This window comes from Pleurodeles waltl, chromosome 4_1 (assembly GCF_031143425.1).
Source record: "Pleurodeles waltl isolate 20211129_DDA chromosome 4_1, aPleWal1.hap1.20221129, whole genome shotgun sequence".
Lineage (NCBI taxonomy): Eukaryota > Metazoa > Chordata > Amphibia > Caudata > Salamandridae > Pleurodeles > Pleurodeles waltl.
This window is the reverse complement of record NC_090442.1, coordinates 637354663-637370957: the sequence shown is the minus strand read 5'-3', so window position 1 is coordinate 637370957 and position 16295 is coordinate 637354663. Positions and strand designations below refer to the sequence as shown.

General features: G+C 41.5%; 1 protein-coding gene across 1 annotated transcript in view; it reads left to right on the top strand.

Annotated features, from left to right (window-relative positions):
* PPM1H (protein phosphatase, Mg2+/Mn2+ dependent 1H) overlaps window positions 1–5794 on the top strand; it is a 726537-nt gene extending 720743 nt beyond the window's left edge. Inside the window, exon 10 of the mRNA XM_069229078.1 lies at window positions 5230–5794. Within this exon, the coding sequence (XP_069085179.1) occupies window positions 5230–5377 (148 nt within the window). The 3' untranslated portion in view covers window positions 5378–5794. The remainder of the gene's footprint in view (window positions 1–5229) is intronic.
* Window positions 5795–16295: the final 10501 nt, after the last annotated feature.

The window sequence follows — 16295 nt, the reverse complement described above, 5'->3', positions numbered from 1 at the left end:
ACAGCATGGCTGTTTGGGGTCAAAAGGTTTTGGGAGCTCCACTGTGACCTAACATCACTTTAATTTCTTCAAATGCTTTCACTCGTTCCCTCATACAAACTTTACTCCTTTCTTTAACAAATTGCTACTAGGACGCACCTTGGTAGCAAAGTCTGGAATGTATCTGGAGTAATACTCACATAAACCAAGTAAAGATGTAACCCCTGTCTTGTATGTAGGAGGAGGAGCCATGGAGATTGCATCAACTAAACCTGGTCTTGAGCGGATTCCTTCCTCTGAAATCACGTGTCCCCAGTACTCAACTTCAGTGCACCCAAACTTACACTTTTCTGTCTTCAGTACCACTCCTTGTTTTTGAAAAACGCTTCATACTTTTTAGAGAATTGCTACATGAGATTTTTCATTATCAGCAAAGACCAGAACATCATCCTGAAACACAAATACACCCTCAATCTTTTTAAGCATATTATACATGATTCTTTAAAGACTGAAGCCACTGAGGCCAAGCCGAAAGGCATGCGTCGATGTTGAAAAATTCCTAAATGAGCGCAGTGAAAAGACATGGATCAGGATGAAGTTCGACCTGATGATAAGTACTGGCGAGATCGAGTTTAGAAAATATTTTGGCACCCCTTAGACATGCAAATAAATCACTGATCTTTGGTAGTGGGTGTGAGTCCACCCAAATTTCCTTGTTCAAGGACCTAAAATCAATACATACCCTTAATTGCCCATTCCTTTTGCAAGCTACAACCAAAGGTGACAACCATAATGAGGACTCAATGGACTCAATAATATAACTGTCACACAGCTTAAGAAGTTCCTTTTTTAAGTCTTCCCTAATACTGAAACGAACACTCCTGAGTTTGTGTTTGATGGGAACAGCCTCTTCTTTGATTTTAATGCTATGTTTGAACCTACGAATCTTACCTAACGATTCGTGAACACAGAAGGAAACCTGACCTTCCATTTTCAACTTTCCCCCTCACAATCCAATATTAGAACTTGTTCATTCGCTACAGGCCAAATAAACCCTGGTGAAACCACCCCAGGATATCAAGTCCTTTGACAGCAACATATATTTTACCACTGATCCTTCTACCTTTAAATTGTAGATCATCCTAAATGTAACCCAGAGGTTCAATTCTGTGACCTTCATATGAGACAAGGAGAACAATCAGGTGGCATCAAAGGTCTAGCATCCCATGTTTCATTGACTTAAGACTGTGTGATCATGGTAATTCCAGAACCATAGTCAAATAGTAATTCAAGAACATTGTTCCTTACGTTTTTTTTCTACGATAGGGTCAACACAATCCATACAATAATTGTCTTGTTTAGCATCATCAAACACAGAAACAATTTCAGCCTCTGATTCGTTCTTGGATTTCAACAACACAAATTGTTGATTTCTTTTGTGCCTTTTTCTTTTTTTTCTTTTTTTTACACACTTTAACAAAATGCCAATTTAGTTTTTTACAATAGTTACAAGGAACATTGAATGCTGGACACTTCCCCCCCTTTTGCATGTGGAGCGTTACCACTCTGAAAGCACAAATGTGTATTGTTGAACCACGTTTTAAAGCTCTTGTTTAATTTTGTCCACTTCTGCACAGGTTTGGTGATTACAGCTACTTGCAGCATTTCAATTGGGTTACCATCAAGCTCCTTTAAGGAGACTTGTGAAATCTCAATGCTTTTTACTACCTTAATAGTTTCTTCAAGAGTTGGATTACTCATGGCTAATACTTTTTGCCTAATTTGTTTGTCTTTACCTTTACACACAAACTGATCTCTAATAAGTTGGTCCATGATGTTTTTAAATATACAAAGGGAAGCAAGTCTACGTAGTATGGAAATGTAGGACTCCAGATCCTCTGCTTCATTCTGTTTTCTTTACAAAAATGTATGTCTCAAGACTGTAAGACTGGGTTGCTTGTTAAACTTATTCTTCAATTTCAAAACAGCTGTTTCATATTCATTTAAAGCATTATCACCCTATTGTACACGTACATCAGGTAGGTGTTTATAGACAGATCCCTTCTACGTACCCAACAGACGTTTCCACTCCTCCCAGCTCGCCCTTGCAGCCGTCCCCAAGATCCGCAAAAGAACAGCAGGAGGAAGATCCTTCTTCTGCCTAGCAGCCCGGACATGGAACACACTTCCCTTCAAGCTCAGGCAGACCGCATCACTGATGCAGTTCAGGAAGGACCTCAAGATCTGGCCCTTTGACTGAGCAGCACACCTACATTCAATGCCTTGAGACCCTATGAGTGATTAGCTACGCTTTACAAATTCATGATTGATTGATTGAAACCCTGAAGAATACATTTTTTCCTTTCTTTACTAAATCTTAAGGCACCTATAGTGCCTAAATACATTTCAAAGCATCAAACCATACATCCCACTTAACAGGAGGTTCACCTGGCGTATCTAAAATGCTGGTGGTGGTGAAACCCTTTGAATATTAGACATGCTTAATGTTAAAACAACGATTAATAATATACAAGTGCTGTTTCAAACCCTTTTCTATTACATCATTTAGTAAGGTGTACGAATCTCTGTGATCTGCACTGTGAATGAAAAAAAAACACAGTATATAAATATAGCATGGTGTGTGAAGTAGGGTGTGCAAATCACCGTGATCCGCACTGTGAGACAACAAAAACACAGTATTTAAGTAAAAATTGTATGGTGTGCGAATCTCCGCGATACGCACTGTGACTGACGGGGCTCAGCAGACAACCAGTGCACTGTGATGCACGCAAGTCAGGCAGCGTCAAACAGGAACACCTCACTCGTAGGATGGCGTACAGAAAGGTGTCACAAACGGGCAGTCAGGCCGAATAGGAAAATGTCTGCACGTAAAACACAATGATGTGGTGCTATGAACCAGAAACGCCACACTCCTCGGACGACGTACGAAGGTAATGTCTCAAACAGGCAGGATCAGGCCGAATAGTAAAATGTCTGTACATCTGACGTTGAAAGTGATGACGTGGCGTAGTGGATTCCTCACTGCAAATCCTCATTTTTTTTCACAAAATGTAATGTTGCCAATAATAAGCAAATAATGGTAAGATATGAGTTCCTACCCCGCTCCACGTTCCCCCTTCACCCCTCCACATCCACTATAGGCTTGATTATTACTATTGCAGTCTAAGCTATACTCTGACAAGTAATCCGATTGCAATAGTCTCCACAAGCTGACCAATCAGAAAAGTAAGAAAATCCAGAGCGGTACTGTTCTGTGCTTAACCCCACCATATTTACCACATAAATCTTCCCATACAAAATTAGAAATAATTCCACAAACAAACCACGCGTAGCTCGGTGTGTGTACCACCTCATCGCCAAACATCCTGTAGTATGTACTCTGACCACAGGATGAAGATAAGTACTGGTTTATTAGTAGAGGCTACACAGTTGTGGAGCAGCACAGCCAGCGTATATCCAGAGACATCTTCAGTTCATACAATAACTGTCCAGCACTTCCAATATCAACATTCTGAGAATGTTCCTACTCACAGCCCAGCACCAGAATTAATTACATCATCACAGTACTGTACTATAGTAATATGGATAGCCATCTTTAAGGGTGTTATCAAAAACTACAGAGCCAGGATAACCACCACCAGTATTTACCAATTCATTCATTGCTGCAAAACAGTCCAAAAATAGAAAGTCTTTTCAGCAGAAAGCTGGGGTGTAAAACCAGCTATACAGTCTAAGGGTGACATAGAACACATCCAATAGGCATATTATAAGAGTCTTTAGCAACACAAAAGGATGATGTACGGAGTGCTGAACAAAGCAAACACTCACCTCCAGTCACAGATCTGGGTTTAATCCATTGTTCTTTTGCTCACCATGCCACCCCAGTTTGGACCCAGCCATATACAAATCAGTCTTGACCCTGTTCCTCATGGGAACAGTCCAGCCTGAACTGCCAAGCCAGGTCCTCACTGGACCGGAAACAAGCATCCTGGGACCGGTTTCAGGGTTTCACCCTTCATCAGCAAGGCTAGCTTGAATCCAGTGGTACAGTGAGCAAGGGACCCACGTCTGGGCATACCCTTCCCACTTAGGGCAACTTCAGCAACACAAAAGGATGATGGACGGAGTGCTGAACAATGCAAACACTCACCCCCCAGTCACAGATCTGTGTTTAATCCATCCTTCTTTTGCTCACCATGACACCCCAGTTTGGACCCAGCAATATGCAAATCAGTCATGACCCTGTTCCTCATGGGAATAGTCCAACCCGAACTGCCAAGCCAGGTCTTCACTGGACTGGAAACAAGCATCCTGGGACCGGTTTCAGGGTTTCACCCTTCATCAGCCAGGCTAGCTTGAATCCAGTGGTACAGTGAGCAAGGGACCCAAGTCTGGGCATACCCTTCCCACTTAGGGCAACTTTAGCAACCTAAAAGGATGATGGACGGAGTGCTGAACAATGCAAACACTCACCCCCCAGTCACAGATCTGGGTTTAACTCATCGTTCTTTTGTTCACCATGCCACCCCAGTTTGGACCCAGCCATCTGCAAATCAGTCTTGACCCTGTTCCTCATGGAAACAGTCCAGCCCGAACTGCCAAGCCAGGTCCTCACTGGACCGGAAACAAGCATCCTGGGACCGGTTCCAGGGTTTCACCCTTCATCAGCCAGGCTGATGGACCATGGGGAACAGGGTCTAGACTGATTTGCATATAGCTGGGTCCAAACTGGAATGGCATGGGTGGCAAAAAACAGATGGATTTAGGCCCAGATCTATGTACTGGGGGTGACTGTTTGACATTGTTCAGCATTCCGTCCATCACTTGTTCTTTTTGCATATTATAAGAGTCTGCATTTTTGAGACGGTTACATGCTTGATAAAATTTAAATTCTCTTTCAGATCTTCATAGGAATGCTACAAAATTTAAATGCGTTATAAATCTCAAGTGCAGCACAAAAAATAGATCGTGAATGAAGGTGGCCCTGCTACATTTTGTCACATTTCTAAAGGAGATTTTCTTAGGTATTGCACCGTACTGGAGTTTGTTTATTCATGCATTGTGTGGTTTAAGCGTGTCATTATCTGCTAAGGGATGATAGAAGTGAGGAGGAGTGAGAATTAAAAATGTATAACAGCCATCCTCCTAATATTCAAGTACGTAAAATGTGAGCTCGGAATTGAAAGTGTGCTTTTCTAACAGCTGCATGCTCTCTCTCCTGTCCCGCAGGTACACGCTAGCTGCCCAGGATCTTGTGATGCGGGCCAGAGGAGTGTTGAAGGACAGGGGCTGGAGGATATCCAATGACCGTCTCGGCTCTGGGGATGACATCTCAGTCTATGTCATCCCTCTTATGCACGGGAACTCGCTGTCATGACGCCTGCGCAGCAACAACGAAGGGGCTTTTTAAAGGTTTCGGTTAGAGCTCTACCGGCCATAGAAACGGTACAAAAAAGGTCACTTTTGAATGGTGTCACGTTAACTGACACGTCCCGAACGGAGTGAGTCTGGGTACATGAGGTACAGGAGCTTTACACAAGCACCTTCAATGGTGTTTCTCCATGTTGTAGCTTCCCGGTAATGTATTTATGTCTTGGTGCTCAACAAGAGCAAATGCTGCTAGTGCGTCATGGATTCGTGACTTGTTTTGTTGTCACCTCTCTATATATTCTGACCCATGATTGAGGTACCTTTAGTTTTCAATGTGGCAGGAACAAATATAGTCAGTTTATATGTTCATAAGGGGTACCAAGAATCACAAGTCTTGTTAATAAAAACTAAGGTAATTGCTCTATTTTATTTAAGGTATATATGTACGTTTGGGAGAGGTCTCCTGTAATCTCGAATAAGCTGATATGACACAGCATAACACTATTATCTCCTTGGAAAGAAATGCTCAACTATTTTTATCTAAAAACAACGTTTTATGTTTAATTTTTTTTTTTTTCTGAAGTGTATGGTAGATGATAAAAACACATTCAATGAGCCGTAATGGATGCCTACTATACATGTACAGTGATTTTCAAGGTGCCTATCTTCATTTCCTTCTGTGAATCCAATTGGCACATAAAACGTGCACTTAGGGACTAAGCTCTGCTGTAAGCGGTCAGGTTGCCCTCATTCATAATTAGGAACGAAAGCTCCTCTCTTCTACAGCCATACTGATGACTTATGGATGTTTCCTTTGATTCAAATTGGATTATCCACTTAACCAACGCAGTTCCTTCACAACTTGCCTGTCTCACCAACTTATTTGCATCTTGTATCCCTTTTCATACCCCTCAACCTATATCCTCTAGCATTTAATAAATGCCTTTATTTATCAGCATCCTGACGCCAGCACTTGAACTGTTGTTGCCAAAGTTCAAGAAAAATTCAAGTATTACCGTTCTATTATTCAGTGTGCCAATGTGCAGTGCTAAGCAGTGAGCGCAATGGGCAGAAAACAGTATATGTTGAGAATGGAAAAGACTACTGGAGGGAAACGTTTGCTGAATATGTAGGTACTGGCTTCACCCAGTCATCATTCAGTTTTAGAAGTTATCTTTTTCATGTAGAGAAAGTGAACAGACGTTTCCTAAGCAAGCTCAGAAAAGCAGTGTCAGTACTCAGCAGAGAATTGCTGGAAGAGCAACCATCAGGCAACGACAGTGTAGGCAAGAGGCATGTACAGGGCGGTGTAGCAGTAAGTGATAAAATGTTGAAAGTAGCAGGTATTTCATAGGGTGACAGATGGGATTTAATGAGAGTTCCACTTGAGGTGATGCCACGCCTTCTTACTTCATGTTAGATCATGCAGAATAAATACATTGTTTGAAATCGTCATAATTCTTTTTGAGGAAGTGCAGAGTTCCTGGTATTACTGCAGTGGTGTGACACAAAATGATGGGTCCCCCTTGCAGAATGTGAGGAGAGGCCCCTGAGTCTCCACTATCTCAAAAATATTAATTGGCCTTTTGCTAAAAGGGGGCTCGTGGAGGGTTGTCCCCTCCTACCCCGTCCCGCAGGGGCCCAGGTTTGACCCGAAGTTGAGAGTACATGAATCAAAAGAGCAAGTAACAACCTTTACTGCTTACTCCCACACAGTTATTAGCACCTACTTGCCCCAACTTCTCCCCATATACAGTAACATATGCCAATGGTCCCCATCTGCTTTTTATCCTTGTGCTACACTTTCACGTAGAAAATAAAGTTTTAAAATATAGACTGTAGTCAATAGCCACATTCTAAGCCTTGTGATTGGCAGAATCAATATGAGAATCCAATAGAGGATGTGACTAGATGTTTACATCATGATGTTCTCACAAGTGTCTTGGTCTGAACATAGCCACTTGGCACCTCTTTATTTGCTGGGAAATGTTTGCTGTGCCAGCTCTTGTTGTCTTCTACTGTGCGGACATGCATGCTTAACCTCCCGGCTGCTTATTTGAAAATAATATTCACCCTGTTCTTGAAGTTGATGTAATAATCCTGCATAGGACAACTCTGCTGGTGTTGTGTTGGTGTAAATGTATGCCAATCACTCTTCTGCTGCAAAAGGTTTATCTCTGTGGCTTCCATCTATGGAATTTTGACCATATTGAAGAAATATTAGAGTTACAAAGGGATGATGTCTTAAATCCATTGATCTCTATCTTCAGCAAATGTGACATTATTAAAAAGGTCAAAATAAAAGGCCAAGCTGTTGATTCTGCCCTGGGGTATGCCCAGAGTAGTCTTGAGAAAATGTAATTAAAACAAAAATCTAGATAAGTTTTCCAATTTTGAAGAAGACAAAGTCTTCCTTGAAACAGCTTGGGATAAGTTGTGAAAACACAATATGTGCTCAAAATCATTGTAGAAGACAATGCTGTCTCTGATTACCTTTTTGTGATCATTACTTGAGGAGTTTGAGGTTTGTTTTTAGTTAGTTCTTCTAAAATATTATGTACCTATTGTTGCAATTGTCAAGTGAAGCTGGGTGAACAATACTGGTGCTAGGCACTACGCCTCAAGAAGATCAGCAATCCCTAGACATCATTAGTCTGTATGATATATATATATATATATATATATATTTATGTTGATGGTAAAAACTTTGTTTGTACTTATTGACGGGACACAGCTGTTGAAGGGTGCTCCATAATTCCATGATGGCCTTATATGTTTTCCAAGATGCTAGACAGCTATCTATTCACCATTATTAATAGCACAGGAGTTTGTGAGTAGTGGAGTAAATTGTAGTTAAAGTGAATCAGAGATAAGATTGGTTCTCTATTCATGAATATTTCCATCACTGTCTCCTACATTCCATTCCTAGTTTTTGCCTTGCATACATAGCCTGCATTTTTGGCACTCCTTGTACAGTCACACTAGGCTCAGTTACAAGGAATAATCCGGGACACTGTTTATAGCGGCGATCATAACATGATTAGTAGATACATTTATATACAGAATTTATTTTGGATAAAAACCCATAAAAACATTAACAAGAATATTGCAGAAAGTCACTAAAACTATATAAATAAATGTAAAAATACATGCAATATTGAGAATACTATGGAAAAGTAGTATATCATAATGACAAGATATCCTTGCAATGAACATCAGCTGATAGAAAATGACTCAGAATAACAAACAAAAGGATTTGCTAAAAACCTGTAAATACAATAAACTTGGCCTGCATTTTGTTAATACCAAAAGGCTCAAAAGGGGCATTAAAACCTCACACAAGCTTCTTTATAAAAATCACACATAGTACAAAATATTTTATGGGGAAAAGTCATCACGAGGTCAACGTTTGGCATCGGCCAAGGTGCTCCAGCCCTTGAGGAAAGACAACAACTTGCTAACTGAGCCCAATCTAAATGTAGTCAGCAACCATTTATCATAATTGGAAGTAACTTACATTAGAGAGGGCTCCATGCCTGGAGTTGTCCTAAGCAATATTAAACTTCTGACAAGAGGTTTTGTGAGTTCTGCATGTTCCCTAGTCATGCTGGACTGACAGGCACATTCTTTCTTGTCCCTAGACCTCTCCTTGCTGTTATTATTCCATGGTTTAAAAAATAAATCTGACCTGCCCAGATCATCACTTAGGGGGTCATTACAACTTTGGAGGAGGTGTTAATCCGCCCCAAATGTGACGGATATACCACCAGCCTTATTACGAGTTCCATAGGATATAATGGACTCGTAATATGGCTGGTGGTATATCCGTCACTTTACCGTCACTTTTGGGACGGATTAACACCTCCTCCAAAGTTGTAATAACCCCCTTAATTTATTATTGTAATTAAATCAAGCAATCTTAAAAGCCACATCTAGCTTTAAACAAGCAGAAATGGCATCACAATTAAATGTTGTGCTGAATTAGACCATACTGAGAGCCACAGCAAAAGTGCAGACAGTGTGATCTGATCATCCAGAGAGCTAATGCTGAGTTCTTTATGACAAGTATAGTTGGGTGTGGTCGACGGAACCCCCAATACTTTCTTACAAAAAGGTATTGCCGTTACGTGCAAGGAGGTGGCATCCACACAACCCCATATCCCAGCTCCTTATGACATCTTAGACAGGCCTCTGCTTTGTTAGGGTCCGTCGTAACATTTAGTAGACATGCTAGCTGATTCAGAATTAAACTTAAATACTCCATCCACAGACTATGGTAACAGTAGTTTGTGTGCTTGCATTAGAGGGACCCATGAGCTAACATCATCAAAATTTATACCTGAGTAGTTAAAAGCCTGTACCTTATCCACAGTGGCAGTCGGTAATTTTAAGATGTGAAGAGGGAGGGTGGGGGTACATTACACACACACACACACATACACCTCACTCACATTCATTTATTTATTCACACATGCACTCACACACCCATTCACAGCACTCACTAACAAATGCGCATACATTCATACACCCACGCACACATTAAAAAAAAAAAACCTTACTTCAGCAGCTCCAACTAGGAAGCCTCGGAGGTCCCAGGAGGGTTTGGACTGCCGCATTGCCATTTGCTGGCCTAAGGTCAGCCAATGAAGGAAGGCAGCAGTCCCAACTCGTCACATAGTGGGATGGGGTTAGTGAGACGGCTGACTCAACCCCACTCTGTGATGAGGTGTCACTGATTGACACTTGGCCCTGGGCGCTTCAGGACTTAAAATTGAAGTGCTCAGGTCCAAGGCATTAGGAGACGTTTCCCTTTGTCATGAGGGGGAGGGCATCGAGACACCTTTGCTAGGCTGAAGATGTCACGCCCACATGGCTGTGATTTCTTCAGCCCAGCAAAGTTCAGCTCAGGTAGCCAGGAGTCTGCGCATTTAGCATATGTCCAACTCCTGACTGCCTGACCTGAATCTGAAGAGTATCTGTCAGGCTGACTTTTGTTCAGCCTGACAGATACTCTTCACGTCAGGAAAAGGGTAGAGGTGCCTGACCCCTCAGCCAATATGGATGGGCCACTGCTGCTTACCCAGTTTTACACTAGTTATTGAAAAAGCAAAGAAGCAAAGTTAATTGCAGGAGTATTTCTATTCTCAAAATGGATGACATGATACTTTTGATTTATTAGTTTTTAAGTCAGGTTTTTTCATAAAGGACACAACTTCCCAGCAATCTTTGCAGGCCAGTTGAGGTAAAAGCCATATTTACAGCACTGTCTACAAAAAAAGAGGACTATTACACTTATGTATTCTTATATAAAAGAAATAAAAGTAGGGACATTACACAAGCCTGTCTTACTCCCTCAGCTCCTCTGATAAAACAACAGAACGGGGTCATCCCCCACTGTAGTCACATCTGACTCTACCTAATAAATTGGCATGTACTTGGTGAAGGAAATTTACTGACTGTGCACCAATACCCATTTTCTGTCAGAATGCACCACATCTTGCCCTGGTTCACACATCGAAAGCAAAACTGAGGTCTGTGAAGGCCAGGTGGATGCAGCCCTTAACTGCCACACAAACCAAACGTTTATGATTAAGGCACTCTTTTAATGTGCCTATCCCACTCCTGAATCCATGCTGAGTTACCATAAGGATATTATTAGTGGTTACATGAGATAAGATTTCTTTACTGTATGATTCTACCTGCCACTGTAACTAATCATTTAAAGGAACAGTTACGTAGCAGCACAGGTCGCTGCGGGTACCCTTCTTGAAGACAGTTAAAGACAGAGATGATAATGGATTCAGACCAGAATTTGGGCAGGGCAATTTTACTTCCTGCATTCAACATCCTGGTTAAGACAGAAGCCCAGCACTTGACATTATGTTGAAAGAGGTCAAAAGGAACCCTATCTAGTCCAGTGGCCTTACCAGATGGAAAAGCTGCAATTGCTCTTTCAGCATTACCCAGAGTAAGTACCAGACTGTTACCATACAGCAATGCCTGTAGAGCAGAAGGAGGAATAGCAGAATTATAAATAAGACTAAAATCGAATAGATAAGCACAAGAAGAAATGTGAAAATCTAGTTGCATAATCAGACTACTCTCAAACAAAGGACTGTTAACTATTTGCCAAAATAAACATTGATCTCTAGAGTGACTGGCAGCTTTTAGATCTTCCCAGGCCTTAACATGACTTACAGCATTCTGGTGGTGAATAGCTTATTTATATGCATATCATACCCTCTTAACCTCATCTATATTTCTTGCCACTTCTTTTAGTCCCTAATGTAACTCAGAAGCAGTCCTTGAACAAGTCCTAACAAACCATTTCTTAGATTGCTGGGTAGGTGTGCAAACATTCCCAAACGTCTATAAATGATTAACAAAAATAGTTAAAAAAAAAAAATCCAAGATATTGCTGTCTTCCATCAGTTCCTTAAAACAGCACAAGATATGAGGGAAATTACAACTGACAGGTAAGAAGACAAAATGATCATGATTAACATAGGGGCGTTTGACCAACTACACCCACAGGAAATAATTGGATTATAGTTTCCTGTGGTTTAGAAAAGACAAGGAGCTGTGGAATAATTGGATTGTGATCACTTAGCACTTCTGCTTGACAGATAATTACTATGGGGATAATGTGTGGTTGATGATTTGATAATAGATGGCACCTAGAAATGCTTTTCTGATGCAGCACTACATTCATTATAACAGCCTTAGGGAAGGAAGAGTTGCCCACAGTGATATTTTGGGCCTCAGTGTTGGCAACATTTCCAAGTCATCTGTGTGTGAACTAGAAAGCACCCCCACTCTGACCCCCCAAGAACAAAGTTATCTGTGACCATCAGTAACAGTGCAACAGTCACATACATTTTTGTGGAAGTGAGGGTTATGCTGGCAGTCGCAAGAAATGATTTCATTAAGGTAATTTGCTCCTCAGTGTGATCATGCCAGGAAAGTGTGTTTCAGGCCATCAGTCCACCCAAAAAGTTATGATCACATTTGAATGTTATGTTACTTGGAATAATAGAAGCAGAAAGCTTTATGCAGCCCAACTGACCCCAGTTGCACTCTTGAAGCACCCATAACTGGGGAAACAGAATATATTTTCATTCTCAACTGGATGGGTTTGGCTGTGCTGTCAGGGCCAATATCACTAATGGCCCTATTGGCCACAGAGACTGTCAGAAACAATACTAGTAACATATTCAGTACTGGCTATATCTTCATCTACAACAACCAGAGCTCAAGCAAGAAAGTTGTCAAGAGTTGTAGATGCCCTTTGTTTCTCACCATATTCAATTGTGGTGGGAGATCTGGCTTTTTTTCTTTCACGAAGTGGGAGGTTGAAAACTAGGACACCTCACCAAAGAGAGTGGTCCCAGCCCACCCTTTTCTGGACTTTGACAGCTAAGCTCTTTTAAGATGCCAACAGATTCTGCCGCCATCTCCTCCTCCTTAGCCACAGGGACCAGTGGGCTCTGTGTCTGCATCTCTCTCCCTCATGCAGCCGGTTGTGCAAGCACTTTTTCAAATGTCAACAGTGCTTGCTACAGGAACTATGGATCTTGTAGTTCCACACAGGACATTATGTCCTAGCATCCCCATTATCAGTAATATGACAGTGGTGGTCATGGTATGTAATTCCTGTTTGGGTATTATTTCATACTGTATTGCTGCATTCAACGACTATTTTGTGTTTGTTAGTCATCCCTACGAGGTTTGCTGCTGTAATTGAATGCTAACATTCAGGTACCCTGGCTGCCATCCCATGTTGTTTGACAGACAGCTTCATAATGCACTAGAACGTGGTATTGGTATTGGTATAGTGAGGAAAATTATTTTCCTGTGGGCAAATCAGCTAGTAGAACTTGCAACAGAAGTCTACATAAGCTCCTATAGGAGAAAACTAACTGTTAATATTCACTTGACACCTATGCCAAAAATCGCCACAGAAAATGAGACCAGAATGTACATTTACAGACCAAATTCTTTCAGGATCTGAACCATTTATTTGTGTGAAATGCCAGTGATGGATAGAAAGTACATTAAAAGCCATTATCTCTTATCAGCACTTGCTCTTGATGGTGCAAGCACATCGCAACATGATCTCTGAACAACTGCAATGGTTACTGGCTGCAAGCATTACAGCAGTTAGTGGAAAACCATATTTAAATTAGCTAAGAATGTACCATTTGTTAACATTTAAGACGTACGTCATTATCACCGGTCTAAAAAGATATGCAATTTTTTTTAACAAGCCTAGAGTCTTTAGGCCCATTTTATGAAGATGGTAACTATTGTCACGTTTTAGTGTAGTGAGGCCGTCTTCATAAGTCAGACATCCTTTTAGGATAACCACAGGCACGATATTCAGGGAATGTTGACTAACATGATGAATGAACCATCTCATGGGTGTTGCTTCTAAAGACTTTATTTCCCTGTGACAGGGTTAATCCATAAGGAGGAGAGGCTGCTAGAAATGCAAAGAACAGACTGAAAACGTTTTCTGATTTGTATGATGGAGACGTCTCCAGAGAACTTCTTGGATCACATACAGCGGATGTGATTGTTATAGTGGCTTGAAAAGAGCAGTTTGCTCCATGAAGGATTAGGTCTGTTAGCAGTGTTCCCAGGTAAACAAAGTGTCACTCCGATCCATGGCCACGATCCTCATTTCCATCCTTCCTAATATACGTAGAAATGAAAACTTCAACATTAATTGTAATTAACATTCTAGTCATGCTGTTGCAGTGATCCTTTTCCACCATATACAGCTTTTGACCCCCAAGGTGGGGTTGAATGGCCAGCCAGTGAATAGAGGCAGTGAACTGAAGAGAGGCATATATTAATTCACAGTGCACTGACTTGCATATGGAACTTGTGCTGCAGGCCCTGGACAGATTCCAGGTCTGTGAAGTCTCTCATCACGTTTCCATTTCTGCTCAAAGGAAAGCAGGAAAATAGGTGTTGTGGGCAAACAAATGTAAATCAAAGAACAATAATAGACAGCAAAGAAAGTTCGAGGGAAGACGGAAAGCATGACTCACATAAGGGGATGGCTGGCAAAATGGGAGTAACTGAGGAGGGGCTGATGACTAATACCAGGAATATTCTGATATGCTGTGGAAGTTCCTGTATTTAAATATCTGCCTCCTATGCTCAGAGGTAACAGTGTAAATTTGTGAAACTGCAATGCTGCAGGCCGGAACCAGACAATTTGCACAGATGCCATATTAACATGCCTTTTCTGAACTATTTTTAAATCTCTTCCTTTATTTACTTCATCTGTCTAGGTTAGCCTCACTGCCTACTGTAATCTTAAAAGGTCTAAGCTTTCATTGAAGGAGCCACTATAGAGATGATGTGGACTGTCATATATAGATGCCTGAATTCAATCAATCAGTTTTTGGAAAGCACGGCTACTCACCTGTGAAGGTCTCAAGGCGCTGGGGCGAGGGGGTCCTAATCCAAAGAGCCACATCTTGAGGTTCTGAACCTGTGTTCCTTAATTGCCAATTCTAATTGCTTAGAGACAGGCTAAAACAGCAGTATTAAGCACTATTGCAATTAGGGCAAATAGCCATTAGTTGAGGAGGATTCTGCACTCTCTGCAGACATCCTTTCAGATCTACTTGTATATCACAGGATCAGGTGTTATAACTTGTATGTTACAGGATTAGGTTTTAGTGGCAGGCTCAGTATTTCAAGCTTTAAAGACTGACAAAATGAGTACCACTTAGCTGCTAACAGTTATCAAGATATTCCGGATTACTATAGCCTTAGAGCACACAGTAGTGGGCTATACCAGCCATTAAAGGCCGGCTCCAGCATTCAGCAAGGGACTTTAACAAGGGACTTCATAGCTGGGTATAGCCCAGCTATGAAGAGCTATAAGGCTGTTAGAACATTCTGCCACTAGAAAGCAGAATGTTCTAATAAATAAAACACAGTCCTCACTGAACCTGAGGGGACTGAAATCCCCTTCGGCTCCGTGAGGCCTTTGTTCACAGCTTTTGCTCTGAAAAAAGAACATTGGAATGTTGACGCTCGGGCCTTTTACCAGCCAATGGAGCTCGCAACATTCCAATGATCTAATTACTGTTAATCTTCATTACTCATACGTCTAGTCTTCTGTGTCACAGTCCTTACAGCGTGGGGTTTGCCTCATTGCACAGAAAAGATATACCTACATTAGCTGTAAAATAATTATAAAAACAACCACTTATACACCTGTTCCAAACTTACACCCCACGTTCTATCTGAGTCCTAAAGAGAGACTCCACCGCCCATGCTTCCTGAAATACCAAACACCTACGCAGCCCTGTGACCAAAACCAGCTGGGCAAGGAGGGCAGGTATCTAGGATTGTGATGAGTAAAACTAGGACTCAGAGTAATGAAGACTACTGGTAAATAATCAGGCCATTACTTCTTTGTCAGTCTTCTTCATCCCAGCCTTTACATTGAAAGGCCATATCAAAGTAGAGAATTCCAATTACTGGTATGCCGGAAAAAGGATAGAAACACCCAAAAACTATTGTTACAATCATTGAATACCACATTTTTCAACGCCAATAGACAGTGGCACACACAGGACAGTATTTGAGGATCACCACATAGGAGAGACTCTGCTTCCCACCTGCCCCTGGGATAGTATCACAGGGAAGCAGGAATACCCAGGAGACCATAATGCCCAAGTCTGTCAGGAAACACCCCACAGGGAATGCCACCCCAAACAACAGAGCCAGAATGGAAGTCAAGAAACTAACCCATGAGGCTCATAAACAGAGGGCACACAACCAAAAGCCCACTTGAACGTACCAAAGGGAGAGAACAGAACTTTGAAGGATGGGAGCACCAAGTAGGCCAGAGAACTCTGTTACCATCTAAGAATGCAGCAGTAACCTAAAAGAGTTGG